Source organism: Tetrapisispora phaffii, chromosome 4 (assembly GCF_000236905.1).
Source record: "Tetrapisispora phaffii CBS 4417 chromosome 4, complete genome".
Lineage (NCBI taxonomy): Eukaryota > Fungi > Ascomycota > Saccharomycetes > Saccharomycetales > Saccharomycetaceae > Tetrapisispora > Tetrapisispora phaffii.
Genome location: NC_016523.1, coordinates 385,923 through 411,592, shown reverse-complemented (window position 1 = coordinate 411,592; position 25,670 = coordinate 385,923). Strand labels below are relative to the sequence as shown.

General features: G+C 33.3%; 13 protein-coding genes across 13 annotated transcripts; 8 read left to right on the top strand and 5 right to left on the bottom strand.

The window, feature by feature from the left end:
- Positions 1-93: 93 nt before the first annotated feature.
- On the bottom strand, positions 94-1,911 carry TFB1 (TFIIH/NER complex subunit TFB1; the record flags this gene model as incomplete). The annotated part of the gene is made up of 1 exon (XM_003685222.1): positions 94-1,911. The coding sequence occupies one exon, from the start codon at positions 1,909-1,911 to the stop codon at positions 94-96; it is 1,818 nt and encodes a 605-aa protein (XP_003685270.1).
- A 365-nt stretch (positions 1,912-2,276) lies between these two features.
- TPHA0D01970 (Hsp70 family protein) lies at positions 2,277-3,890 on the top strand (the record flags this gene model as incomplete). Its single annotated transcript, XM_003685221.1, has 1 exon — positions 2,277-3,890. One exon carries the CDS (start codon positions 2,277-2,279, stop codon positions 3,888-3,890), a length of 1,614 nt encoding a protein of 537 aa, XP_003685269.1.
- A 971-nt stretch (positions 3,891-4,861) lies between these two features.
- SUM1 (Sum1p) lies at positions 4,862-7,582 on the top strand (the record flags this gene model as incomplete). Its single annotated transcript, XM_003685220.1, has 1 exon — positions 4,862-7,582. One exon carries the CDS (start codon positions 4,862-4,864, stop codon positions 7,580-7,582), a length of 2,721 nt encoding a protein of 906 aa, XP_003685268.1.
- A 1,731-nt stretch (positions 7,583-9,313) lies between these two features.
- TPHA0D01950 (uncharacterized protein) lies at positions 9,314-10,585 on the top strand (the record flags this gene model as incomplete). Its single annotated transcript, XM_003685219.1, has 1 exon — positions 9,314-10,585. The coding sequence occupies one exon, from the start codon at positions 9,314-9,316 to the stop codon at positions 10,583-10,585; it is 1,272 nt and encodes a 423-aa protein (XP_003685267.1).
- Positions 10,586-10,813: 228 nt separating this feature from the next.
- VMA22 (Vma22p) lies at positions 10,814-11,374 on the bottom strand (the record flags this gene model as incomplete). The annotated part of the gene is made up of 1 exon (XM_003685218.1): positions 10,814-11,374. The coding sequence occupies one exon, from the start codon at positions 11,372-11,374 to the stop codon at positions 10,814-10,816; it is 561 nt and encodes a 186-aa protein (XP_003685266.1).
- Positions 11,375-11,690: 316 nt separating this feature from the next.
- SRB7 (Srb7p) lies at positions 11,691-12,161 on the top strand (the record flags this gene model as incomplete). Its single annotated transcript, XM_003685217.1, has 1 exon — positions 11,691-12,161. One exon carries the CDS (start codon positions 11,691-11,693, stop codon positions 12,159-12,161), a length of 471 nt encoding a protein of 156 aa, XP_003685265.1.
- Positions 12,162-12,505: 344 nt separating this feature from the next.
- On the top strand, positions 12,506-13,066 carry HNT2 (bis(5'-adenosyl)-triphosphatase; the record flags this gene model as incomplete). The annotated part of the gene is made up of 1 exon (XM_003685216.1): positions 12,506-13,066. One exon carries the CDS (start codon positions 12,506-12,508, stop codon positions 13,064-13,066), a length of 561 nt encoding a protein of 186 aa, XP_003685264.1.
- Positions 13,067-13,780: 714 nt separating this feature from the next.
- Positions 13,781-16,465, top strand: TPHA0D01900 (Zn(II)2Cys6 transcription factor domain-containing protein; the record flags this gene model as incomplete). Its single annotated transcript, XM_003685215.1, has 1 exon — positions 13,781-16,465. One exon carries the CDS (start codon positions 13,781-13,783, stop codon positions 16,463-16,465), a length of 2,685 nt encoding a protein of 894 aa, XP_003685263.1.
- A 175-nt stretch (positions 16,466-16,640) lies between these two features.
- On the bottom strand, positions 16,641-17,681 carry PIH1 (Pih1p; the record flags this gene model as incomplete). The annotated part of the gene is made up of 1 exon (XM_003685214.1): positions 16,641-17,681. One exon carries the CDS (start codon positions 17,679-17,681, stop codon positions 16,641-16,643), a length of 1,041 nt encoding a protein of 346 aa, XP_003685262.1.
- A 415-nt stretch (positions 17,682-18,096) lies between these two features.
- On the bottom strand, positions 18,097-19,686 carry BFR2 (rRNA-processing protein BFR2; the record flags this gene model as incomplete). The annotated part of the gene is made up of 1 exon (XM_003685213.1): positions 18,097-19,686. One exon carries the CDS (start codon positions 19,684-19,686, stop codon positions 18,097-18,099), a length of 1,590 nt encoding a protein of 529 aa, XP_003685261.1.
- A 789-nt stretch (positions 19,687-20,475) lies between these two features.
- Positions 20,476-21,099, top strand: ATP5 (F1F0 ATP synthase subunit 5; the record flags this gene model as incomplete). Its single annotated transcript, XM_003685212.1, has 1 exon — positions 20,476-21,099. The coding sequence occupies one exon, from the start codon at positions 20,476-20,478 to the stop codon at positions 21,097-21,099; it is 624 nt and encodes a 207-aa protein (XP_003685260.1).
- A 451-nt stretch (positions 21,100-21,550) lies between these two features.
- On the bottom strand, positions 21,551-22,225 carry MHR1 (mitochondrial 54S ribosomal protein mL67; the record flags this gene model as incomplete). The annotated part of the gene is made up of 1 exon (XM_003685211.1): positions 21,551-22,225. One exon carries the CDS (start codon positions 22,223-22,225, stop codon positions 21,551-21,553), a length of 675 nt encoding a protein of 224 aa, XP_003685259.1.
- Positions 22,226-23,425: 1,200 nt separating this feature from the next.
- HDA2 (Hda2p) lies at positions 23,426-25,477 on the top strand (the record flags this gene model as incomplete). Its single annotated transcript, XM_003685210.1, has 1 exon — positions 23,426-25,477. One exon carries the CDS (start codon positions 23,426-23,428, stop codon positions 25,475-25,477), a length of 2,052 nt encoding a protein of 683 aa, XP_003685258.1.
- Between the last annotated feature and the right edge of the window lie 193 nt (positions 25,478-25,670).

Here is a 25,670-nt window from a genome sequence, read left to right as displayed (position 1 = left end):
TTCATTATAATCAAATAATATAAATATGCATGATTTTTCGTTATTTACTCTCTATATATATTGGGAATGCAGTATGATATTTGATATCAATAATTATTGGCTTTCTATGATAGCTTTAACTATTTCGTCATATTTGCTAATGGCTAAATTGATTGACGTTAGTACGGGATCCAGATAAATCTTACAAGAATTTGCCATGGCCTCACCATCACCATTGTGAACATCAGAGAGCAATTCTTTGATTTTTCCCCTACAGGTTTTCAAGTGCTCATATAGCTTTTTGACAGAATCTGCTTGTTTAGCTTCACCACTTTGGAAATGAATGTAGAAATGTTTCAAAAACTCGCAGCATGTGCCATGTAACAGCCTACAACCATCTAGTAATTCAATAGGGATGTCTGATTTTGCTTCTTCGTCTTCCGTAGCACCTTTACTTACAAATGCTCCTAGGACAGTATCAAAGCTATTATGCTCTGCTTGCTTGGCATTGATTTTAACAGCTTCCATTACTGCATTATTTGATTTAGTTATATAATCTTTGTTCGAAACAACTAATGACAAGTCAATTTGGCTACTTAAACTATTTGTTGCCTCCTCAATACTTTTAATAAGATTGTCTTTTGAAATGCCCGTGACATTCTCATCTATACTTTTAGAGACTGGCTGGTTTGTCTTATATTTCAATTTTATGACAGCGTATTCTGCTACTTTGGCATCTCTCAGATCACCGATGTCTAGTTCTTCTTTTTCTTCTGTTTCCATATCTGTGTTTTTCAATTTTGTTCTTGAATATTCGTTTTCTAGGGACCTCATCATCTTTTCACCTAATCTATTCATGCCTCTTAAAATGTCTACAACACCGTCACTATTACCGTTAACATCTTTCCCTGGCTGCATGGTCATGTCGGGTCTGTTACCTTTTAATACAGGATCGTCTTCAGCATTAGCGTTAATATCGATGGTTTTTTTAACAGCATGCTGTAAACTGATATCATCTTGTCTATCATAATCTTCATCCAATGTTAAGTATCTATCTATAATAACATCACCTCTATCATTTGGTGAGATACGTTCACCCCTTAATTTACGAAACAATTTAGAGGCAAAAAACCTAGCCCAAAATTCAGGTTCCTTGAAATTTTTTGGCACATTATCCATATATGCCTTGTTTACAATTGGAAAAGTCTGGAAAATACTCATAATTTTCTCTCTGGGTATATTCACATTCACTTTATTATCTGATGATGCAACTGGCTTGATACTCGATAAAACATTATATGGGCCAACCTTCTGTGATGTCGATAACGCAAATGCTCGCAACAAAGCAATTCTTGTCGACCAGAATTCGTCAGCCGGCAAACCGGAGGACATTACAGTCTCTTGGAAAGTTTTCATTAAAGTTTTATTTTCACGTAATAATGATTGTTGAAGTTTAAAATTCGATAGAAGTTTCTTCCTGGACAACGAATCATCTAGTTTTCTGGTATTAATCAGAGGTGTTGATACTACTGGTGTACTGTCTACGGACTCACCACCAGTTTCTCTTCGAGATTTCTCTTCATAAGCTTGTGTATCTTTATAACGTGATATAATATGCTGCAAAGTAACTTTGATATTATCCATCACTATCCTGTTGTTAAACATAAACATGTAAGTAACAGGTTTTGGTAGGACTTCGTTACCATCATTGTCTTTAATCTTCTTACTTTCATCTACGATCCCTATAAGTCTTAACATCATTTTTTCACTTGAAGCTGGCGTAGCTTGAAGCTTATCAATACCATCTAATTCAATAACGCTGGTCTTATCTCCATCTGTGGATCTCCATGTCAGGATAGCAGGAGAATGATCTTCATCAATAGTAATTATACCAGATACCTTTTTGAAAACGGCAGCACCAGAATGAGACATCAGGTATCACTTCTCTCAAATGGATTTTTATGATTTTGTTTAGGTAAACACAATAGAGTAAAACCTGCTGATGTATGGTTCGCTGGGAGGTTTATGTTGTTACAATAAATCATTGCACTTCATTAGCCAATTTGATTCTATTAACCTATTTAACAGTTTAACATTGCTTCAATAACTCTGAGAAATTAGATATTGTAAGAGAATCGCTTTGAACGAACTGAAATTTTCATCTCATCGACTTTTCGCAAGGTAGAGACCATATCTTCCACTATAATCTCGACTTAAAAGAGGCAAGCTATCCTTGCTTTAACAGAGTGATATTATATAAAAGCCACCATCAACACCCTGCAACGAAACTATATATAATGTCCTCTCCAATTATTGGTATTTCTTTCGGTAACACTTCATCTTCTATCGCTTATATTAACCCAAAAAACGATGTCGATGTGATTGCTAACCCAGATGGTGAACGTTCTATCCCATCTGTGCTATCATACGTTGGTGAAGATGAATACCATGGTGGTCAAGCTCTACAACAGTTAGTCAGAAACCCTAAAAACACTATTGTCAATTTCCGTGATTTCATTGGTTTACCATTTTCTGAATGTGATGCTTCTAGATGTGAAAGCGGTGCTCCAGTTGTGGATGTCAATGGTAAGGCAGGTTTCGTTATCTCCAGAGGTGAAGGTAAGGAAGAAACTATCTCCGTTGATGAAGTTGTTTCTAGACATTTAAACCAACTGAAATTAGCTGCCGAAGATTACATTGGTACTACTATCTCTCAAGCAGTTTTAACAGTTCCAACTAACTTTACCGATGAACAAAAGGCTGCTTTAAAGGCTTCAGCTGCCGCCGTTGGATTAAACATTGTTCAATTTATCAATGAACCATCTTCTTCTCTTTTAGCTCATGTTGAACAATACAAATTTGAAGACGATGTCAACGTTGTTGTTGCTGATTTTGGTGGTGTCAGATCCGATGCTGCTGTAATTGCTATCCGTGGTGGTATCTTTACCATTTTAGCAACTGAACATGATAAAAAATTAGGTGGTGAAAACTTGGATGCTGAATTAGTCGAGTACTTTGCCCAAGACTTCCAAAAGAAAAACCAAGCCAACCCAAGAAAGAATGCTAGATCTTTGGCTAAATTAAAGGCCAATGCTTCTATCACTAAGAAGACTTTATCTAATGCTACTTCTGCTACTATCTCTATTGATTCTCTAGCAGATGGTTTCGATTACCATTTCTCCATCAACAGAATGAGATATGAATTAGTCACCAACAAGGTTTTCAGTAAATTTTCTGCCTTCATTGAATCTGTCATCGCTAAAGCCGGTTTAGACTTATTAGATATCAATGCTGTTTTATTAACCGGTGGTGTCGCATTCACTCCAAAGTTATCTTCTAACCTAGAATTTTTATTTCCGGAATCTGTTGAAATTTTAGGCCCTCAAAACGCCAACGCAACTAACTATCCAAATGAATTATCATCTTCTGGTGCTGCTCTACAAGCTGGACTATTAAGCGCATACGACGCCGATGAACTAGCTGAAGCTTTACAACCAATTGTCATCAACACTCCACATTTACCAAAAGCTATCGGTTTAGCTGGTGCCAATGGAGATTTCTTACCAGTCTTCTTACCAGAAACCTCATTCCCAGTTCAAAAGAAAGTTGTCTTAAAGGCTGCCACTGGTGACTTGTTAGTTGGCGTGTATGAAGGGGAGTCTTTCATTGAAGAGAAGACCGTTGAACCAACCCCAGTTGAACAAGATGAAGATGACAGTGAAGAATGGTCTGATGAAGAACCAGAAGTTGTCAGAGAAAAACATTATAAATTAGGTAACAAATTGATAGAATTAGGTGTCAAAGGTGTCAGTAAAGGTGTCGAAATCATTTTCAACATCGACAAAGACGGTAAATTAAGAGTTGTTGCCAAGGACTTAAAATCAGGTTCTACTGTCAAGGGTGAATTATAATACATTTGAGCTATATAAGATTACATGTACATATATAAAGTATAAAAAATAACATTGATGTAACTAAAGCCGTGATGCACTTACGGAGCATAGTTGAGAATTGGCGACACATTATATCCTAACCCAGGTATTACGTCGTTACGAGTGACAGGCCTACGCAATATACGCCTTTGGTAGTATACATTGTTTACGAGAAAACCGTGACAGCATTACCGTCTAATGAGGTATACTTATACAGAAGAAGAAAAGGTTATCCAACAGTCATGGTATCTCTTAAAGGACTATTGCGGTTTACCATCCTAGAAGAAATCGATTACACAAATCATTACAATAACTACTGTAATTAATGTCGTTTCTCTAGTAAAAAGGACAACAACAAGAAAATTGTCACACATATCTTAATTATAATGCATCATCAAAAAGAACAAAAATAAAATAAATAACTAGTTTATTTATTATTGTCACCTAAGTCAATTAATAATATCTGTCAGTCAATGGATAATGAATATCCTCAAAAATAACAATAAGTAAAGTTAGTTGTCACATCCATCCAAGAAGGGGTGTAATTATATAGGATAAAAGACAGTCAATCACATAGCTTTCAACACAGCTCACACATTTATTATTGTAATCGTTTTTATTGTAATCGTTGTCAGTGTCGTTGCTGTTGTCATTCCTCTAAAAGCTCTAAAAATCTGTTTAATGTCGACACATTTTGTTGCGACGAAACGGAAAGAACGAAATGAAAAAAAAAAAACTTTGGAAAAAATTATCATGGAAATAATTTTAAAAGTAAGCAAATAAAGTCATTAATTGTTTTATAATAAGTAATAAGTAATAATAGTTTAAGAATAGGAAAGTTATTGATTGTTTATAATTTTAAGCTAATTAAAGTATTCTTGTTGTGTTTTTTGGTAGTACTTTTTTTAAGGTAAGTTATTAACAGGAAGCATAGGGAATAACAGTCGGCCATGGATCAATCAAATCAAGTTGCTCTGGCTGCGGATGCCAGTGACAGTTCACATGTGGTTGATAAAATTGATACTATATTGAATAAAAATGGTGTTGTGAAAGCTTCTGACGATGAATTAACTGATATCAGGACGCAGGTTCAGGAAACTAGTGCTAGAATTGAGAAGGTTGAGAAGTTTTTGCAATCAAAGGACCAGTCAGTGATAAATTCAATGGAAGAATTATTTAATTCTGTGAAAATAATATCACACAACCAAAGCACTTTGGAAAATAAATTAGATGATCTCCTAAATAATCAGATGAATACTGATACAATTATTAATAAGTTTAAAGATTTTCTAGATAAATTGAATGTGCAGATGAAACATAGCAACAATAATCTTAGTGGTAATTCGTCACTGCTACACGCTTTAATTGGAAACTCGCCATCTCCATTGGCCTCTTACAGTAATGATTCATTACGAAGGGGTCCTGGAAGACCAAGAAAAGAAGAAAGTCCATTAATAAATGATCTTTTATCAACTATACCATCGTCTTTCAAAAAAGTGCTACCTTCAGATAACATACAGATTTCTAAATCAAGAAGATATTTTAATGACCCATTAAAGGAAGATGATTACGACTCGTCAGCCACTACAAAAAGTGGCAAGTCCTCCAAACAGTCAAAATCTAAAAAAACATCAAGCCTCCAAAGTGAAAATGGATCCATTAAGAGAAGAGGAAGACCTCCTAAAAAGAGAACAGTTGATTCTGTGTTAGTAAAAGTTGATTATGCTAGTGATAAAAAGAAACCATTTGAAAAATCGACTATGAACAGCATCGATAAAGATTCAGAGGACCTTGATACTAACGGTGCCACTGAAGATGAATATGAAGAAATTGAAGATTCAAATACAATTGTAAAAGATGATCTCGATGATAACAGTTTGGAAAACTCTATTATACATACAACAAGATCAAATTCAAAGTTAAAGTTATTGAAAGACGCTAGAAGTATGAAACACGATGATGACCCTCTAGCAATGAACAACTTAACTACAAATCAAGAGAAAGAGTTAGATAAAAGAAGAGATGACCGTGAGAAAATGTTGGTTAATTTGAAATATAACGACAGAGACAGAGCGAAATCATTCATGGAATCACACAAGAAACTACTGAATGCTATGAAGGAGGAAGAGAGAAGAAAGAAATTGAACCCATTAAATTATTCTGCTGCGCAAAAATCTCCTGACTATCCAAGTGATGGTGCAGTCCCTTCTCCTAGTATTGATACTATAACAAATTCAAAGGACGGGGTTGAAATGGATGATGTTTCTGGGACCAAAGAGGTATTTTCAAGTTTAGCAAAAGCTGATGATTCAACCGCTAATCAACCCATAGACGAGTCTAAGATGTCAGTAAATGCAGACATATCTGCTAATGTAAGTGATATCTCGAAGAATGAGGAGGTTGATGAAAGTGATTTGAAAAATGGTACCACCGATATTCATAACACAAAACGTACGGTTCCTAATGAATTTGAAGATGATTTTGAAGATTCATCTAATCTAGATAGTCCAAAATCAAGACATTTAAGGAAAAGAAAACTATCAGGTAACGGCGATGAATCTATATCTTTAGGGCAGACATCGACTGCAGAATCAGCAAATATTATGAATAAATCTCATTTAATGACATCTTCCGCTGATCATATCCTCAATGACAAGAGCTTTACTATATTAACTGATCATCCAATCGAGCTATTCTGTAAGGGTGGTTTATTTTACTTGAGGAATTCATTGGACAGACCAATTACTATTGGTGAATATTTGAAATACAAATACAGAGACAAAGAAAACGAATTAATAAAAGTAAATATGGCAGGAGGTGAAGCATTAGATATGAGTAAGCAAGAGAGAATGAATGCTCATACCTTCAAAAAAGATATAGATGCCGAAACAAAAGAAGCATTTGATATTCTTGGTAGCACCATTTTGACAGAAAAGTACGTTAATAGTCTTGAGTACTTTTTACTGGAATTCCGTTGGGAAAATAGCTTAGTTGGTTTAGGTTTAAAACTAAAAGAGTCTAAGAGAACATGGCAAAGACGTAAGGCTTTATTTGCTCTATTTGAATTCTGGAGAGACCAAAGCAGACAAAAGAGAAATTTCCAAGGTTACACCATCTTACATAGTGTGAAAGAAATGGAAAGTTACAGAATATTTATTAATAGATCAGTCTCGTGGTTTTATAATCATATCACTTTATTGAAAATGATTTTATATGATCTCTGTGATAATGTTAAATCTCACTGGAGAGAATGGATGTTCCCTAGAAACCAACCATTACCAGTGATAGGCACTAACAATATTGACAGTAATAACATCAATACTGCCATTGATAGTATCTTGACATTAGATTTCCTACAACACGATACCACCGACGAAGCATTAGCATTAACAAGCTCCAAAAGAAGTCACAAAAGCTCAATGAAAATCGAAGAACCATTAACTGAGATCCCACTATCGAATATGGAGGTATCTGCCGATGATGACTTGAAAACTGAGCCAAGTAGAGCAGAACAATCTATAACCCAATCTTCTGAAAATAATGATAAACCACAAGATGAGCAAGCGGCGGCTCTAGTTACAGAAGCGTATGTTACTAATATAGATGTAGCAAATGACGATGACGACGAAAGAGACACTCTTAACATATCACATTTGAATAGCAGTCCATAACAGAGAACTATCGTCAATTAATTCAATAAACAAGCAAAAAGTTCAAAAAAAATTACATGTTTAAAAACCAGATCCCGAATGTTATCTAATTCAGTCCATACACATATTTAAGTAACGTTTTTTCTTTTAAAAATCGTATATATTATTGTAAAATTACTCAAAAATCACAATTGAAATAAATCAAATATCATTTTGTTCTAACAACAAACAGTAGGAAACTCACAAGAGAGAGTTGATAAACTTGTACTACCCAACCAATTGCACATTGTTACGATAGAAGATAAGTCAACCTGGAGAACCTGTAATACCAAAGACAAAAATGTGAGGGTGCCTCAATACACAACAACACATATTAGAAGTTGCGTTTTGTCGGTGACACCACCAACCTCATCATTCATCGCCAAGGATGGGTTGTAAAACGATGCAAGAACACGTAGTTTAAACGCCATAACATGAACGACGACGATAAACGGATTTTTAAGAATTTGAGATGCCACGTTATATGAAATATATCGTACACACACAGAAGACACCCGCATTACATAGTTTAACGCGTAACGATCATACTGAAAATTTTCATTTCGAAGGTTCATTCATCGTCATTTAACTTTCTATACCTGTTGTGGAAGTTATTTTATATTCAGCACAATCAACATAAGGGACATCAGAGTATAGATTAAATTGGTAAAGTCAGCAAGTAACTACTGTAGTTCCAATGAAAAAAGTTTTCACTTTATTGAAAACAGTGTAGTCGAGTGGAGGGAACCATAACAGTAGATGTATCTTGAAGTTCGTAAGCGGGAAAGGGTCCTACGCACACTATTTGTGAGTTACAGTCTCGTAAATAACAAAAATTGTACATTCCTATTCATGGTTTGTGCAATATATTGTCACTATCCCTTTCAACTTCTATATTGCAAAGACCCAATAGGAAATATGAGCCTACATGAGTGACAAAACAGTGGAATATACATACAATATACACACATTGTCATTCTGTGGGAGTACTATCACCTCGCATGGTACAGCGTGTCAATTATCCTTCTTGCTTTTAAAGGAAATTGTTTTAATAATTTCGAAAGTTTTTCACCAAGATGGACAGGGATTGGTTTAATTGCATAGTAAACCCTGTAATATTTATGTGATCGTTACAGATGAAACATCTAATAACTTATCTGAGTGCTGCAATATGCTATCCCGATTAAGTCGTAATAACGACAATTCATTATTTCTTCTGCTCACGAAGAACAATCAATGTAATTGTTAATATACCAACACATATGCCCCGTGTCTCTCTGCAATGGGATATTGTTCATATATGTTATACGTTTTATTATATGATTTCCCTCTATGAAGTTTATTGAATTTTACTGAAATTCTCTAGGTAGTTTGACTTTTTTCGGTTTCCTGATAAGGTTAAACTTATATCGACTTGTTTAAAACTAAATTAGAGGCCAAGATCTTGACTTATTGCTACTGCGTAGCTGCTTGTCTCTTCTAAAATAGTGCAAATGACTGTAATGTTGCACTTTGAACTTTACGTGCAAAATTCATATCATCGCTATCTCATTTTTTGATATAATTTTTTTCTTACTTCTTCAATATATATCATATACATGTCAATATATATATAAGAGGTATATAATATTAATTACTTAGTTGGTCACACTCGACTATATTCGAATTATCCTCTTTTAAAAGATCAGCTCTACAGATAAGTTAAACGAAACAATGTTCAATAAAATAAATAAATTGCCAGAACTTCATTCAATTTGGTTGGATGACGATAAAGATGTTGAGAAACTGTATGGTTTGCAAAATCAACAATGTTTAGACATCGCTGACTTGAAAACAAGTCACTTGAACCACTCAATGCATTCATTAACTGAATCTGCAAAAGTTAAGGAATCTAGTGAAAAATATGCACAGGATAAATTCAGTAGTTCTGATAGCACAGTCTTCGACCATACAAAAGCTACAAAATATAATATTAAAGTCATAAACAGTGATGAGCTGTGTTTACCAAATAAAAATAATATTATTTTGCCAAAGAGGGGAAGTAAAACTACTACGCTTGCTGAAACATCAGTTTCTCCATCCACTTCCATGTCCAGATCTTCCTCTTTCAGGAGATCTATCTCGATGAAATCAATTAATATATTTAGATCTCAGAGTTATGATGGCGAAAAAAAACAAACTAATTCAAAAGCAACTTCGAACACAAGTAGCATACGCAATTCAGAGGCAGTAAGCAAAGAAATTAAAGCAGCAAGAAGAATATCGGTACCTTATGATTTCAAACATATATCACATGCTGATGTGAAAGCAATGGATAATGACTCAACTTCAGGAAAGGCTGCAGGTAACGAAATTCCAAAAATCCCAGAAACAACATCCTCCAAGAACCTTGCTAATGCTCCTGAGAGGTTTAGTTGTGCGTTTGTCACCGAATCTATCCCTGACTATCAATTCAGATTGTCAAGAGATGATAGTTTTTATAACGAAAGACCAAAGGCTATTAAAAATTTAGAATCGATTAAAATTAAACGTGTTTCTTCAGCACAAACATTCAAAATGGTCAATGAGTCTTTATCTTCGGAGTATCATTTATCTGCTATGCAAATGGGTCGTTCTCATTCGGCCAAATCTAGTGATGCTGGTTTATCCATCTATTCAGGTTCAAGTATAGATCAAAGCAGATCGATGAGAAGATCTTTCTCAACACCACCAAAGGTGACACCTTATAATTCGCCGCGTCATATGAAGCTTAACTCTTTGTCGAATTTCGAGTATCCAACCATTTTAGAGGATCAATCGACAGATTACGAGCGATCTTCTGTCTCAACTAAAGACACAGCCGAATCTTTGAAAACACCAACAATAGCAAGTAAATTATTCCAAATAAGTGCTACTGAATCTATAGATGGTTCGAAAACAACCATGTCTCCAAGTTATACAATTGAAGCTAGAAAAGAAGAACATTACACACCGTTGTACTTATAAATTACTAATTCATTAGGAAACAAGATTGGAAACAATAAAACGCATGATAGAATTTAGTCTGCACTAAGTTGTAATATTATGACAATGTAATTAATATACTTTCAAAAGGTACCATGATACTAAGTATCATTAACGTATTTATTCATCATTAATTTGTGGTTCGTTGATCGAAACAGGACAAAGTAGAATAGTGATTATACAGATATATTTTATAAATAATAGCATATCCTACAGGGCATCATTTGTGATTTTGTTTATCTTATTTTTAGTATTTATAAGCTCTTGTAACAATGGAATGATACTTTCAAAATTAGTCTGAGAATCTCTCAGTGACTGTGGTATTGTAAATGCACTTCCAAACATCGTTATTGGATTTTTTTCTATAACGGGTTTTACTTCATTGCTACTCTTGGAAGTCTTCGTTTTACTGGTTGTCTTCTCCTTTCTGTTTTTCAAAACATTATCATTTTTCTCGTCAATTATTGTGTTACTACTGCTTTGATCATCTTCTTTTATTTCAATTGAATCAGAGTTTAAAAGTTTCGTTTTGAAAATAGAAATGGTATCTTCTCCAGAGGTCAAATCCACTTTAACAGTTTTATTCCCAGTATAAGAATAATCCCAGTAATCTTTACCGTATCTTCCTCGTATGGAGTCTTTATTATGATAATTAGCTCTGCTTAAATTACTATAGCCATCTCGCATGGAGTTTTGTAATTGCTCCAGCAATAAATTGTACTTGCTTAAATTTTCAAGTAAATCCAAAATATCCTTATCTTCTTCAATCATTGTACACCAAAGTTGTCTTAATTATGAAGTTTTATTAGACAGCTGCAGAAGTCATACATTACTTAATATTTATTCACTTTTTAGTGAATACGTTCTTATATATTTCATCTCGGAGACCAGTTATGCGGAAATGTGATACTTACATACATTGAATAAATAAACAGCATTAAAATTTCAAATAGACACATTGCATATTACTATTACTTTACAATATGGTTCATTAAGACTACAAAAAGTATAACGCATTGATACTGTTAGTTATTTGATAACCTGTATCCTTAAACGTAAGAGAACTGTGAATCATATTACAACTAAAATGACCGATAGACTAACACAACTGCAAATATGTCTCGATCAGATGATGGAACAATTCTGTGCTACATTGAATTACATTGATAAGAAACATGATTTTGAAACAATTGGCGAATTTGAGCACAAGATGACAGATAAGCATGCCACTGTGGCTTCAGCAGAAGAGTTTTCAAACACTATCGATGAACTTTCTACAGATATAATTTTAAAAACCAGACAGATTAGCAAATTGATAGATTCATTGCCGGGTGTTGATGTTTCTGAGGATGAACAATTGAGAAAGATAGATATACTACAAAAGCAGTTGTTGAAAGAAGAAGATGAGAAGGTGGAAGCAGTGAAGGAGAAGGAAAAACTTTTATCGAACCTGAATGAGGTAACGTCTCTATTTGTGGCTGGTATCTCTAAAGCGGGTACAACCGTGGACTCAAAAGACGATCCTCTTCACAATGACAAAGATACTTCACAAATCTAAACAATTCTATCGAGAACACGATATTAGCATACTATTTCTATATGAGTACATATTTACATAGGAAAAGACACATTAAGGATACTATATATACATTATTTCAATAGATCCTAAAATTTTAGAAATTCACTTGCAACTCCCCCTCTATATAATTTTAATAACTCGAACAAATATAATAATATTGAAGTTCATCATTTTGAGATGCAGAATCACATCTAACAAGACGACTCTCTGAAGAAAAAGTTTATTTGCCTTTATAAAATTACTTCCAGATTGGAAGGGTTTAACCCAACCCCAAATCATTGTAAATGAAAAGAAAGACTACATCTCCAATTCCATATTTAACAATGTCAAGCCCAATTTATTTCAGTAAATTCATTGTCACAGACCAAGTATTCTACGTTAGCAAATTTTGTTATGCTTTAGTGAATTTAAAACCATTAGTTCCAGGCCACGTCTTGATCGTTCCATTGCGTACCAGTGTACAAAACCTATCGCAACTAAGTAAAGAAGAGTCTAGTGATTTTTTCAACACTGTACAACTAATGCAGAACTTTATATACCATACTTACCAGGCAGACGCAATGAATATTGCAATTCAAGATGGACCTGAAGCAGGCCAGTCCGTCCCTCATTTACACACACATATCATCCCTAGATACAGACTGAACAACATCGGTGATCAGATCTACAACAAATTGGACAGTTGGGATGGTTCAGAATGGGAGAAAAGAAGAGAAACTTACCTGAGTGCCAATGGACGCATGGGGAGGAAGGAATTGGCTAAACCTGAGGATCAGAGGGTAGAGAGAACGGCGGAAGTGATGAAGAAAGAGGCCATTACGTTAAATGAGAAATTACAAAACTACATAACGCAGAACCCAGACATGAAGAAATGGATTGATTAAAATCATGTGTATATACATACACATTTATATACACATGTAGTTTCTTATGGGTTCATTTGATCGTACAATCGCTGACGAAAGCGCAGCTTGCAAAGCGTCACTTCGGAATGTTTAAAGAAATGACACCCTGCGTCTCAGATTTATAAAACCCATTCTGTTAGGCGTTGCAAATGCAAAGTTATAGCAGTCGACAGCCATGTAATTGGAATTTACAATGGAAGAAGTACGTTAGAAGATAGAAACACACACCTATATATATTGCATGTCGTACGTCCCAGTGTCTAAGTATACACATTGGTAACAGCCTCATCTCACTAATAACGACATAGTAAATTTTTTGCAGTTTTCAAAAAAAATAAATAAATTTATCAATTTAAAATAAACATAAAACTAAGTTTAATATTTTACATAAATAATTATAACTGTTGTTTTAATATGAACGATGATGCCAGTTTCGTTGAATTAAGAACAATTGATATAAATACTTAAGGGTCTAAGTCACAGAGCTTTTTCATTTTATAGAGTTCCAAAATTTCAACAGGCTTCAGTTTCAAATTTGAATTTTTTTAAGAAGAAGCGCGATATCCAGACCATAGATAATAATAATAATTGTTCATTATCGAAGCAACGACAAAAGATAGTGGTTTGAGTTTTTTGCCATATATAAATATATACTGAATCGAGTTGCTCTGTGAAGTGGAATTGAAAACAACAATGTTTGATAGTCAAGGGAGGAGATTTAGAAAACCGCCTGCTTGCAGACAGTGCAGGAAGAGAAAAATCGGTTGTGATCGTGTTAAACCTATATGTGGAAATTGCTTTAGATCTGGGAAACACGATTGTGCTTATCCGGAATTGATTGGAGGTTCATTCGAAGATACCGGATCGGGTTACGATGATAATGGAAGCTCGCATAATAATGGTGGAAGTAGTAATTTTAACCAAGGTGTTCAAATATATCGTTCCAAGGAAACGTCGCAGTTATTGAAAGATAATCCAGAGTTGGCATCCATGGAACAAATTAGAGAATATAACACTAGACAGCAGTTGTTGAATTCTCAAAACGCGAACAAAAACGAAACACCGATATCATTGGAGACTGCAAAGTTTATCCCAAGGACGACTACAAAACTGACAAGTTCAATGAAACATTTATTGACTACAAAAAAAGTCATTTCTGCGAATGACGACGATTTGGGATTGAATTGGATTCAAGGTCCAGCAATAATGGACTTATCTCATTCAAACTATGTCACCAGAGATCTCATATTGAAAGAATATAACTTTATCAAATTAAGATTATTGGAGTTACAAGAGATTACAGGTAAAAAGATTAGAGTGGATTTAGATATGTTAGATAGAGATGGAAACAATAATGGCACGCAATCAGAAAGTGATAAAAGAAGTCCGGATGGATCGGCATCAACTATGGACAACAATTCATCCATTGGTAAACAAATGGGAGACAATTTGGCAGATAATCATTTGCATAAGAAGAAGAAAATTAAATTACTTCAATCGACATCGAATTCGTTCGCTATGGATGAGTTAAGTAATTACGGTAGTGAGCTTTTGGATCCAAAGGATCTGTTTACTATTCTAGACAATAACTCTGATAACGGCATCACTAATAATATGAATAATAATAATTCAGAAAATGAAACTAACGACGCACTTATCATAGTTGATAATCCAAATTTATTATTTTCAACAAATTACCTAGTGAAAAGAGATAAGTTCTTGGAAAATTACTATAAAAAAATTGAAAATGTTGTTGGGGTGAGTTTTAATCATTTATTACCTTCAATTGTGGAAAACAATAACAAAAATAAATATTCACAGGGTTATAATGATCATATTAGTTTCCCATCAAAAATCATAATGAGAGATGTATTAGATCAATTTCATGATATATTTTCAGCGGATGATATAGCATCAATGTTTTTTATTGATGATTTAGAGAGCATTAACAACAACATTAATAAATTTGGTCGTGATCCAAAATTTTCAAGAAAATCTTTAAATATAGAATCACTGGTTAGTTTAGGTGAATTGTCAGTAATAGCTTTACTTGTTCAAGAATATATTTCATTAATGGATGAAAACTCAATGGGTAAAAATCTAAAAGAATTATTGAAAAATCTAATGACCTATAACGATTTGTTCCTGAAAAATATATTGCTCATTAAGAATATTTTACCAAAAAGAGAAGGTTTTTTGAACACTCTTCAATCTTTGCAATTTTTTAGTTTATTGCAATTTTTCGAAATGATTTCTGTAAACAACGTTGACTTCGGTTTAACTAATTATGATGATATATTCTTGGCAAGAAAATTTTCACTAAATTATGAGACTGAAAACATTAATCTTAACAAATTCTGGAATTTTATATTTAAAAACTACTGTTATAGAAACGTATTGAAAGGTGATATACCTGCTATGGTTATGAGTAATGATTTTAATACATCTATAATATCAGACCCTCAACTTTTAACTGACATTAAATTATTAGAATCCCAAACTAAATTACTTAAATATATGCATTTACCAGCTAATGCCGTGTCAATAAAGAAAGTCGAATTAATGAGGAATAATTTGGAGCATCTTTCAGCTGACTTAAAAAATAAGGATATATATAAGGTACTGGATAGTGGAATTAATGGCCCAACGGAATTTCTCTCCAATTATGTCAATATGTCTAAGATGATCAATGCAAAATACATGCTGCGCTTAGAATTTATGTTATTATTACAATACAACAAATTAAAAGATGCAGTAAAACTTGAAACAACTATACTGTCCCTCTTTGGACACATAACTGAAATATTTGAGAAAGTCGCGACATATCTAAATTCTGACTCTGTTCAAACTAGATTACTCACGTCTAAATGTTGTTTGAATATTATAGATGATATGTTGAGTTATTGTATATCTATTTTCCAACAAATATTATTCTCATTTACTTTACAATCGACAAATGCATCGGTTGATGAAGCATCAAAATTATCCCTGGGTAAGTGTCTTGATGAATTCGGTTTACTATTCAAAGGTATTAAATTTACATTAGAGGAAGTGACACGCAAATATCAACAATCAACGGCAATCTTAAGCAAAATCCTGTGTAGGGCAGTAGTTGCTTTAAAATATTGGACGTTATGTAACCAAGATTACCAATCGCGTACTATTGTTAATCAGCATTCTGCATTTGATGGCATCAGCACATATGATAAATTAGAGGAAGGTAGAATCAATAATATTGATGAAATATTAAAGAAATTTAAAAGTGCAATGAAGACACCAGAAGTTAATTCAACCGAAGAAACAGCTAGCAATGATGCAAGGACATTAGGTATTACAGAAAGCAATGTTTCCGACGTATATGCATCATTTTTCATGTAACAATACTCTATTTGAATTATATAATTATTTATATATTACTTTAAAAGTATTTTCAAATATATTTCATTTATCATGTGTATCTATTTTTATATGTATGTATTATGAATCCATTGATTGGTGTTTGCAACCTCTAAATAGATCAGATGATTTAGACACTATTGATTATTTAAGCAAATTATATATAAATAATCATTTTTCTTTCAGATTTTATAAAGAACACTTTCATATTTGAGACGTTTTCTTTGCTGAATATGTCTGGTAAAGGAATTTTGACTTCCTTTGGCTTAAAATCAATTAAATTAGTATTCAAAACAATTAATTCGTTATTGATTTCTGAGTAATTTAAATCCACATCTAAACTTGAGTTAATATTACTCACTACTTCAATCTTGAGTTTATATACATCAGTAGCTTTCGTTTTACGCATTGTAACATCAAATGTAACCTCTTTTCGTTCGACAACCTGTGTATTGTTATTTCGCTTTATGTTTTTATCTAAATCTAATTCAGTTAGTTCTTGGATCAATGGTTTTGACATTGTTTCAATTTCAGCTCGAGGAAATAATGGCGGTAATTCGCCATCCGTATCACCCATAACTTGGTCATCCACATCATCTATCAAACTTCTTTTCATTTTAAAGAAGCTAGAAGGATCAGAAAACAATTCAGGTTTTAATGCATCAGAGATTTTTTTATCAACATCTGTTGTTAATTCATCATTCAAGATTTCTATCGAAGGAATAGAATCACCTTTTAATTTTAATTTTGGAAATGCAATATGATCTCTTGAAATTTCAAGTGACTCTCTTATTTCACATGATTCTAGACACCATTCTATCAATATTTCTCTCAACTGGAGATCTTTAACAATCCAATCAATACATTCAGTATTTATACAACAATCACATACATAGCAATTGTTTCCTTTTTTATCTACATCACTACGAATTGACGACGTGACTATAGGAATCTCCCACTTGTTATTCATAATTAAAGGGTAAACAATGTTTGGATTAAAGGGAACGTCAGGCTGGGGAACTTGGTCATCATAGCATAAATTTATAAATATCTTCACATTACTTTCCAGTTTAATTGTTCTCACCACCTGTTGATTGTATCCAATTACTTTTGATTTAATGACAAATGCTGGTGTGGGTTTGAGTAAAACTACATCTTTTCTATTTGATTCATTGACTTCTTTTAGTAGAAAACTCATTGATTAATGTATGCTATATACTATTATCGTTCAGTAAAGTGAGGTTACGGTATTGAGGTGGTGCTTTGCAATAGTGAACAGTATACGATTTTTAAAATTTTATGCATTTTATCACATCTTTAAATTTGGAAAAGTGATTTTTATATTAAAGGCATCGCAACATATTGAAAAAACCGTTTACAGTAATTGTTTGAGAAACCAAATTATTTTGCTTACCAATGAACATAACATAGTCTACAGATTATAACTTTATAGTTAAATAATACGAACTGAGTTTTTGATTATCTATATTTGTAATTATTGTATTCTATTCTTATATTATAAAAATATGGTTCTTCTATAAAGTGTAAGATAGAAATCTATTCTATGTTATATATGCTGTTTCAAAAAGAGGTATTAGTATGCTATTTGATATTCAACCAAAAATTTGGATTTCATCGTTCTTGATGGCTTCTAAGACTTGTTCATCTTGTTCATGGTTTTCTGAATCTTCTTTATTGTTGTCTTCATTTTCATTCTCTTCAAAATTAATCTTTTGACCAAATAAACCGGCAAAGAACTCATCAATATGCTCATCAGACCATTTATACCCATCATTGGCTGGTGCTTCATAATTTGCTATTGATTCTTGAACAGAGTAATTCAGTTTTCTACCTTTAGATGCTTTGGTGTCAATATTCTTCTTTAGTTTATTGTTCGAACGAGATGTGATGGCAATGTTAGCGCCATTGCTTTGCAAATTTTGAGCATTTGATATTTTTTTATCAACTAGATCATTTAGCAACACACGGTAAAAATCCTCATCGTCAAATATGTATGGATTTTCAGAAGTATCAAGCTTTGTGTTGTTCTTTCTTCTTGGATCATAATTTGAAGGAATATCTATATTATCTTCTCCATCATCCTCTGCGTTTTCAACGGAAGAATTTTTGATATGTGATAATTTACCGCTGTTTAAATCTTCATTAAAATTCAAAGGTTGTGTATTTCTTCTGTTCAAACACGTCCTCTTGATCAACCTTGGTAGATCTGCCAATTGGTTATTAACTTGAATATCAGCCGATTGATTAATGTTCTGGAATTTAGTTGCATTCAATGCTGTGTTACCGGAAGCAGAAGCAATTTTAATTGACCACTTATTTAATACGGCATCTCTATATTCCTTTAAGCTGTTATCCAATCTGTCAGTTTCCTCCACTAGATCAGTGTATGATCTTTTCTTGTCAGTATTGTCTGACTCTTCTGTTGTGATGTGATCATTTAATTGAAATTCCGTTCTGAAACTAACCAATTTATTGAAGACCTTATTCAATTTCTTATTAGTTTTTTCTAGTAACTTGATAGTTTTGTTGTCATTAGCTAAATATACGTCCCAAGAGTCTCTTGTTAGTGGTAATAAATTTGCAGAACTTAAAGCTTTTTGTAATTTGATTCTAACATCAATAGTACTCTCAAAAACACGATTTTGTTTCAAAATTGACAAACCTTTAGCAGCATCTCTTTTGGTACCCTGAGATAAACCGCTGATCGCTTTCTTGGTCTCCTGGTTGACTAATCTTGTTAGTCTTTCTCTTTTTAATTCCTGATCTTCATCTTCTTCCTCTTCTGCCTCCTCATTATCATTTTCTTCTTCCTCGTCATCATCTGCAGATACCTCTTGGTCTTCAGAATCAGTGACAAACGACATAGCATCACTTTCTCCTTCATTTTCATCAGCATCATCATCGTTGCCATCACTATATAGATCCGCTCTAGAGCCCTTCTGTCCAGTATATTTTGCATCGGTAACTACATCTTTGACCTCGTTCCTCAACTTCGACTTTCCGACACTAACATAATGTCCTGTCCCTTTAACTGTTTCAGATTCCTCATCCTCTACATCACTGACTTGAGAATCGGAATCACCTTCATTTCTAAAAGCAACATCTTCATTTTCAATATCAATATCTTCATTAATTGGTTTATTGGCAATATCCAAAATTTGTTCCGACAAGCTTTTGCCCATTTTTTTCTGCTCAATATGTTCTCGTTACAGCTTGGTCTCTCGCACCAGTCACAAACAGAAGAAAATACCACCATACAATTGGAGTCCTAGTTCATATATATAAATCAATCATGCTGTCTCTCATGTAACCTATATATACTGATACTCATCTCATCTCATCTCATCGCAACGAAAAATTTTTGTGATTAGATCACTCTGAACGTAGAATAAAGAAACTGTTCCCACGCACGTGACCATCGGCCAATAGACCGCAAGGCCCTCCACGACGACGGCGTGACTGAGAGCTCTATATAACCCACCTTTAAATGCATTGACATGGAAAACACAACTACTGTATCCACCAGCCCTGGAGGTCTGGGGTGACCACAGGTGCTCAATCACCGACGTCTGTGTATATCTGTCTTTCCAATTGGGTCTCTATAACGGCGACCATTGCTTACACTGTGTGTCGTAACCGGGAAAAGGCTGTCGTTTGTAGTGACTGCGCGTTCTCGCGGCGATTTCCAGGGAGATTCCTGAGTCTCGAAATTCTATGAAGTTCGAAATGAGACAATACCCAATCACTTCACATACACAGAGTACATAAACTGGACCTAAATACAATCCATCACTAGGACGGTTGATGGAAAGTTCATATTTGATCATGGGTACTTGAATATATATATACATATATATTAACGTATCGGTGTCCTGGTATTTTATACTTTACGGTTCCTTTTTTCAGATAGCTTACTATCAATCAGAAACAAGCCTTTCTGTCATTACTCTTCCATCCCTCACTTATTCCCAATGTCCGGTAGATTATTTATTCGTTCTTTGGCCACCAATGCTAGATCTATAAGATCTCCTGTCCAATTGTTTGGTCTGGATGGTACTTACGCAACTGCATTGTTCACTGCTTCTGCAAAAGCTACGTCTGTTGAAGATGCTTCTACTTCCCTATCCAAACTATCAGAAGTTATTAAATCTGATGAAAATTTGACTAAAGATATCTTGGACAACCCAGCTTTGTCTTCACAACAGAGAGAAATAGTCGTCGAACAACTAGTCAAACTTACAAATGTTAATGATGCTTCAGTAAAGAATTTACTATCTTTATTAGCCGAAAACAATAGATTAGCATTGTTGCCAAAAATTTCAAAACAATTTCAAACTTTAGTCGATGCTCATAACGGTCTAGTCCAAGGGTTTGTCACCACTGCTCAACCATTGGATGCTAAAAATTTCAAAAGAATCGAAAAATCTTTAACTCAATCTGCATTGGTGGGTAAAGGTAAGACTTTAAAATTAATTAATTTAGTTAAACCTGAAATCAAGGGTGGTTTAATTATTGAAATAGATCAAAAAACGGTCGATTTAAGCGTGGCTACCAAACTACAAAAATTGAATAAAGCTTTGAAAGAAGATATTTGAAAAATTAAAGAAGTAATTCACATCCCTTCTCATGTTTACTAACAATCAATGTTTTTCAGTATCAATATTCAGTTCTCTTATTCATATTATCAGTTCAATTTTCTAGATGGTTTACAATAGAACTCTCATTTTTATGATTATTTGGTCTACGACAATTGATGTACCAAAATTAAATTGAAATTACAACTTTTATATTCTTCTTCTTTTTCCTCACAACAAAATAGTACATATGTAGATAAACGTCAAATATTTTAACTATAATCTTTACTAAAGGTATTCTATTTCTTTTATTTACAATGATGATATATACTTATGTATATGGGGGGTAGTACATGATGTTAAGAATCTTGAGTCAATATTTCTTCAATTATGGTATCCCAAATTGTAATACTGCTTGACAAACCATTTTCTTCAACTTGACTTTTATAAGAGCGCCGAGCAGTTAAGTATCTCATGCTTTGGACTTATCAGTAGCTTGTTTAGCTAGTTCACCTAACTGTTTCAATATGACACTCTCTTCTCTACTAGTGTTACCGGTGCGTTCTATTTCAGTATGGTTGATATTTAAAAGTAATGGATCCCAGTGTTTGGTCTTGTCCCCCATTCTCCATATATCTTCCCAATGTATAGTTATCGCATTAGAATCAGAATCGATTAATTTCTGTTCAGCATCGTTGTGCTTAATTTTTCTTAAGGACTCAATAATATCAGCCACAGCCTCTTGCGTATACGTAGGCCTATACAGCCCACTAAACCATGTATTACCATCGCCATTCTTCTTTCTCATTGCCTTAGCGTCACCCTTTAAAGTCACATCACGTAAGTATCTCAACCTTACTAAATTCTGATACAATTGAACGCTACCTTCGTGATTTGGCATGTCAATTACGCACATGCATTTCCAAAGATCACGTCTCGTAGATGGCTTCTTGTTCTCCCAATTAGGCCTTTGGAATTGATTATCAATCTGCTTGTCTGTGAAGTTAGGTAATTGTGAATATAAAACTTGGCCACTTTGTAAATTCCTGAAAACAAACACTTGTGGAGAATATCCTGCTGCTTTTAACCATTTAGTAGGACGGAATCTTGCGGCACCGACAACTTTTTTCACTGAGGTTCCACTCATTATTTTAAAATTCGAACAGTACTCGTTATAGTACTTCTATAATATAACTGGTAGCAAACGGTAGTGTATGTTGAAATGCTTTGACGTACGCCATTATCATCAAATTAAGATATATACCTGATAAATATTTAGTATGTATCTTAAGTATTTATTTTAAATGCTTTAACTTTTAAGAGTACAGGGCACCGAAGGATTTGAACAAGAAGCGGTGTACCGGGTAAACATATAATGTGTACAAGCTGACGGTAAGCTATGTCCAGTCCTTCAGGACATAGCTTACCGTCAACTGATTAGGCAAGTGTGCCTCATAACCGACTACTTAATTGTAACATACAACGTGCTTTATAGAAAACCTTGGCAGCTCAATATGTATAAATGGTAACCCTCTATCGATAGCGACACTGCTTTGTTCTACGATATCGATATGAGAAAACATAACTAACAAACAAATCCGCAATTTAATTGGAGATATGGAGCATAGTATATAATTGTGATGAACTAATAAGTGTTGGTCTTCATCTGCAAACAGATCTTATGAACTTGCAATGACGCTAATTAATTATCTTGAATTCATGGCCATGCTAGAAATGCAATCAGTCATGGTGCCGTCAACCAATTACCTTGCAATCGTGGTTACAGTGTATCTATAGTAATATTTATAAATTAAATATATACAAATATAAGAGTTATTACGTGACTGTTCATTTATAGGTCATAATATATCCATTCCGACTCTCCAACAAGAATATAGGACCATAAAGCTCAACATCGCTGGTAGGTGGTTTAAAAGTAGAGCAACTTGACAATTATCTTAATTCAAACCTCATATAGTAAGAAGTAGGTACACCACAATTATCTTGTCTCTTTAATCTCAAATTTTGTATAATGAGAGGACACTGTCTTGCGATGCAATGAACGAAGTTGACAAGAAAATGAAACATACCAATTTAGAAAACATGAAAGGAACTTTAATTAGATGTCATAAAAGATAGATATATAAATATGAAATAATATACTTCTCATATTATTGTTATTCAATTGAATTTCAGATTCATTATTGGTATTGTTTATTCCAGTTGGTTGAACTTGCCTTTTGGATTTATGAAAGTGTACTGAAGACTAACAAATTATTCGAAACGTGAAAGTGTAAAGATACATATTCACACTCATTTTTATTCTATCACGAAAATATATTATATTATGAGCTCAAAGAATTTGAATGTATTTTATATTCCTGTAGGACTCACTTCGTTCCAGAAGGATTTGATTGAAATATTGATTTCTATACATTCTAAAGCATTTAAAACAGAGTTGGGCATTGGTGAAGGCGATTCTGTAAAGGCAGAAGAAGATCGGAAGGATACAAATACCAGTTTGACTACACTATCTAATATACAGATGACATATATGTTTGATAGTGGTATATGGAGCGTTTTAAACCATCCATGTCTGATTGTGGACCACTATATGCCAAGACAGTTCTTGTTAATGGAGCCTACTGAAAGATTGATAAATTCAAGTGATAAATTTAAACAATTAGATATGTTTTTAACCAGTTTACTATCTAGAAATCGTACAACATTTCCAGGTGTTGTTAAAATTGCATTGGTTTCACACGGTGTGAGAGAGTTAGATTTGTTGGAAAGCTATATATTGGGTAAGAAATTAAAAATATTAAGACTATCTGGGAAGTCTCTTTATAAAGAAGGTTATCAATATCCGGTTTCTTCTGAAAATAATAAACAGAAGAGTAAAAGAAGGAAAAAAGATTCTTCTTCTGATTCATCGTCTTCCCATGATTCTTCTCCAAACACTACCGCAGCCAACAGATATACAGGTTATGCTAAGGATGACTATGATTATTCATCGAAAAGGAACAAGAATCTTGATAGCAAAGAAGAGAAAGAAGATTGGATATTTTTAACAACTTCAAACCATTTATTAAACAATCCTAAATTACTTTCAGAATACGATATTGATATTATTATCAGTTTTGATCCTTTGTTAGATCCAAATATGGAAGCATTTAAGAATATAAAAAATCTCAAGAATAATAAAACTGCCAAAAAATTATCAATTATAAAACTAGTCGTTAAGGATTCGCCAGATCATTTTATTTTACATAAAAAAATGTCATATAAAAAAGATAATTACCAGAATATTTTAAAATCGATTACCCATTTCTTACTGACTAGAGAAAGTGTAATTCCAACAACTACAATAGCCTGCAAATCGAATGAGAAAATAGAAACGACAGAAAGATATCCAAAAATTGCCTATAGAGAATTCATAGAAAAACTTTTACTAGGAGAAGATATCAAACGTATTCTCCCTGAATTAGAGTTGAGTACTAACACACATTTAAACGATGAGGATGAGATTCTTAAATGTTGCAAAAGTACATTATGTCCACTGGATTATTCTGATTTACAGTTAGATAATGACACCACTATTACAAACATTAAGACTTACCAATCCACTTTAATGAAGAGAACCATAGAGAGAATGAAATCTTTACAAAATGATTATGGGATTAAAAAAAATATCATATTGAATAAGAGAGTTGAAGAAACAAACATTCAAAACAGCTTTGATGAACTAAAACATTCGATAGGTGAAACATTTAAAAAGTCACAAGAAATGGAAAAACTGGCAAATAATTCTGAAAAGACTTTGGAAAAAGCACAATCTGAAAAAGATAAATTAAAGGCCAAACTTACTAAATTACAGTCCAAAAAATTAGAATTATCAAAACTATTGAGTGCCGAAACTGATTCAGCGGTATCAGATCTTAAGACTAATTATTTGTCACAAATTGAAAATTTTACTAAAGAATTTGAACAAATTAAAAAAATTAATGATGATTTATCTAAGAAGAATGATGATTTAAGATTAGATTACCAACAAAAGTCTTCAAAAGCTGCAGAACTTGCACAAACATTGAAATCAGAAATAGAAAGACATGATAGTTTGAAAAAATTACTAGAAGGACCCACTGCTTCTTTGGAATACCAAAGTGCTGTTGATTTAGAAAAAAGGCTACTCAATGACAAATTGAATTTAAAAAATGAAAACAATTTATTGAAAAGTTACATGGAACAAGTGAAGAAACAATATGAAGCTAATAGAACCGGTGGTTTGAAAGCAACATCATCTTCATCAGCTACCAATTCACCAAATTCCTCATCGAGTGATACTCCAAGTAATCAAACTTCTACCAACAAATACGGAAGACAAAGAAGTACTAGATAGCACACACCATCATACCCTTAAAGACAAGGACTATACATAAAGTATATACATATATATATATATATGTATGTATGTATTCATGTATATATATTTAAATAATGAATTATAGATACACCAAGTTAAAAAATACGACATTTTTAAAAATAAAACCCGATAACTTCGTTACATTTGTAAACTCCATTCTCTGACAATG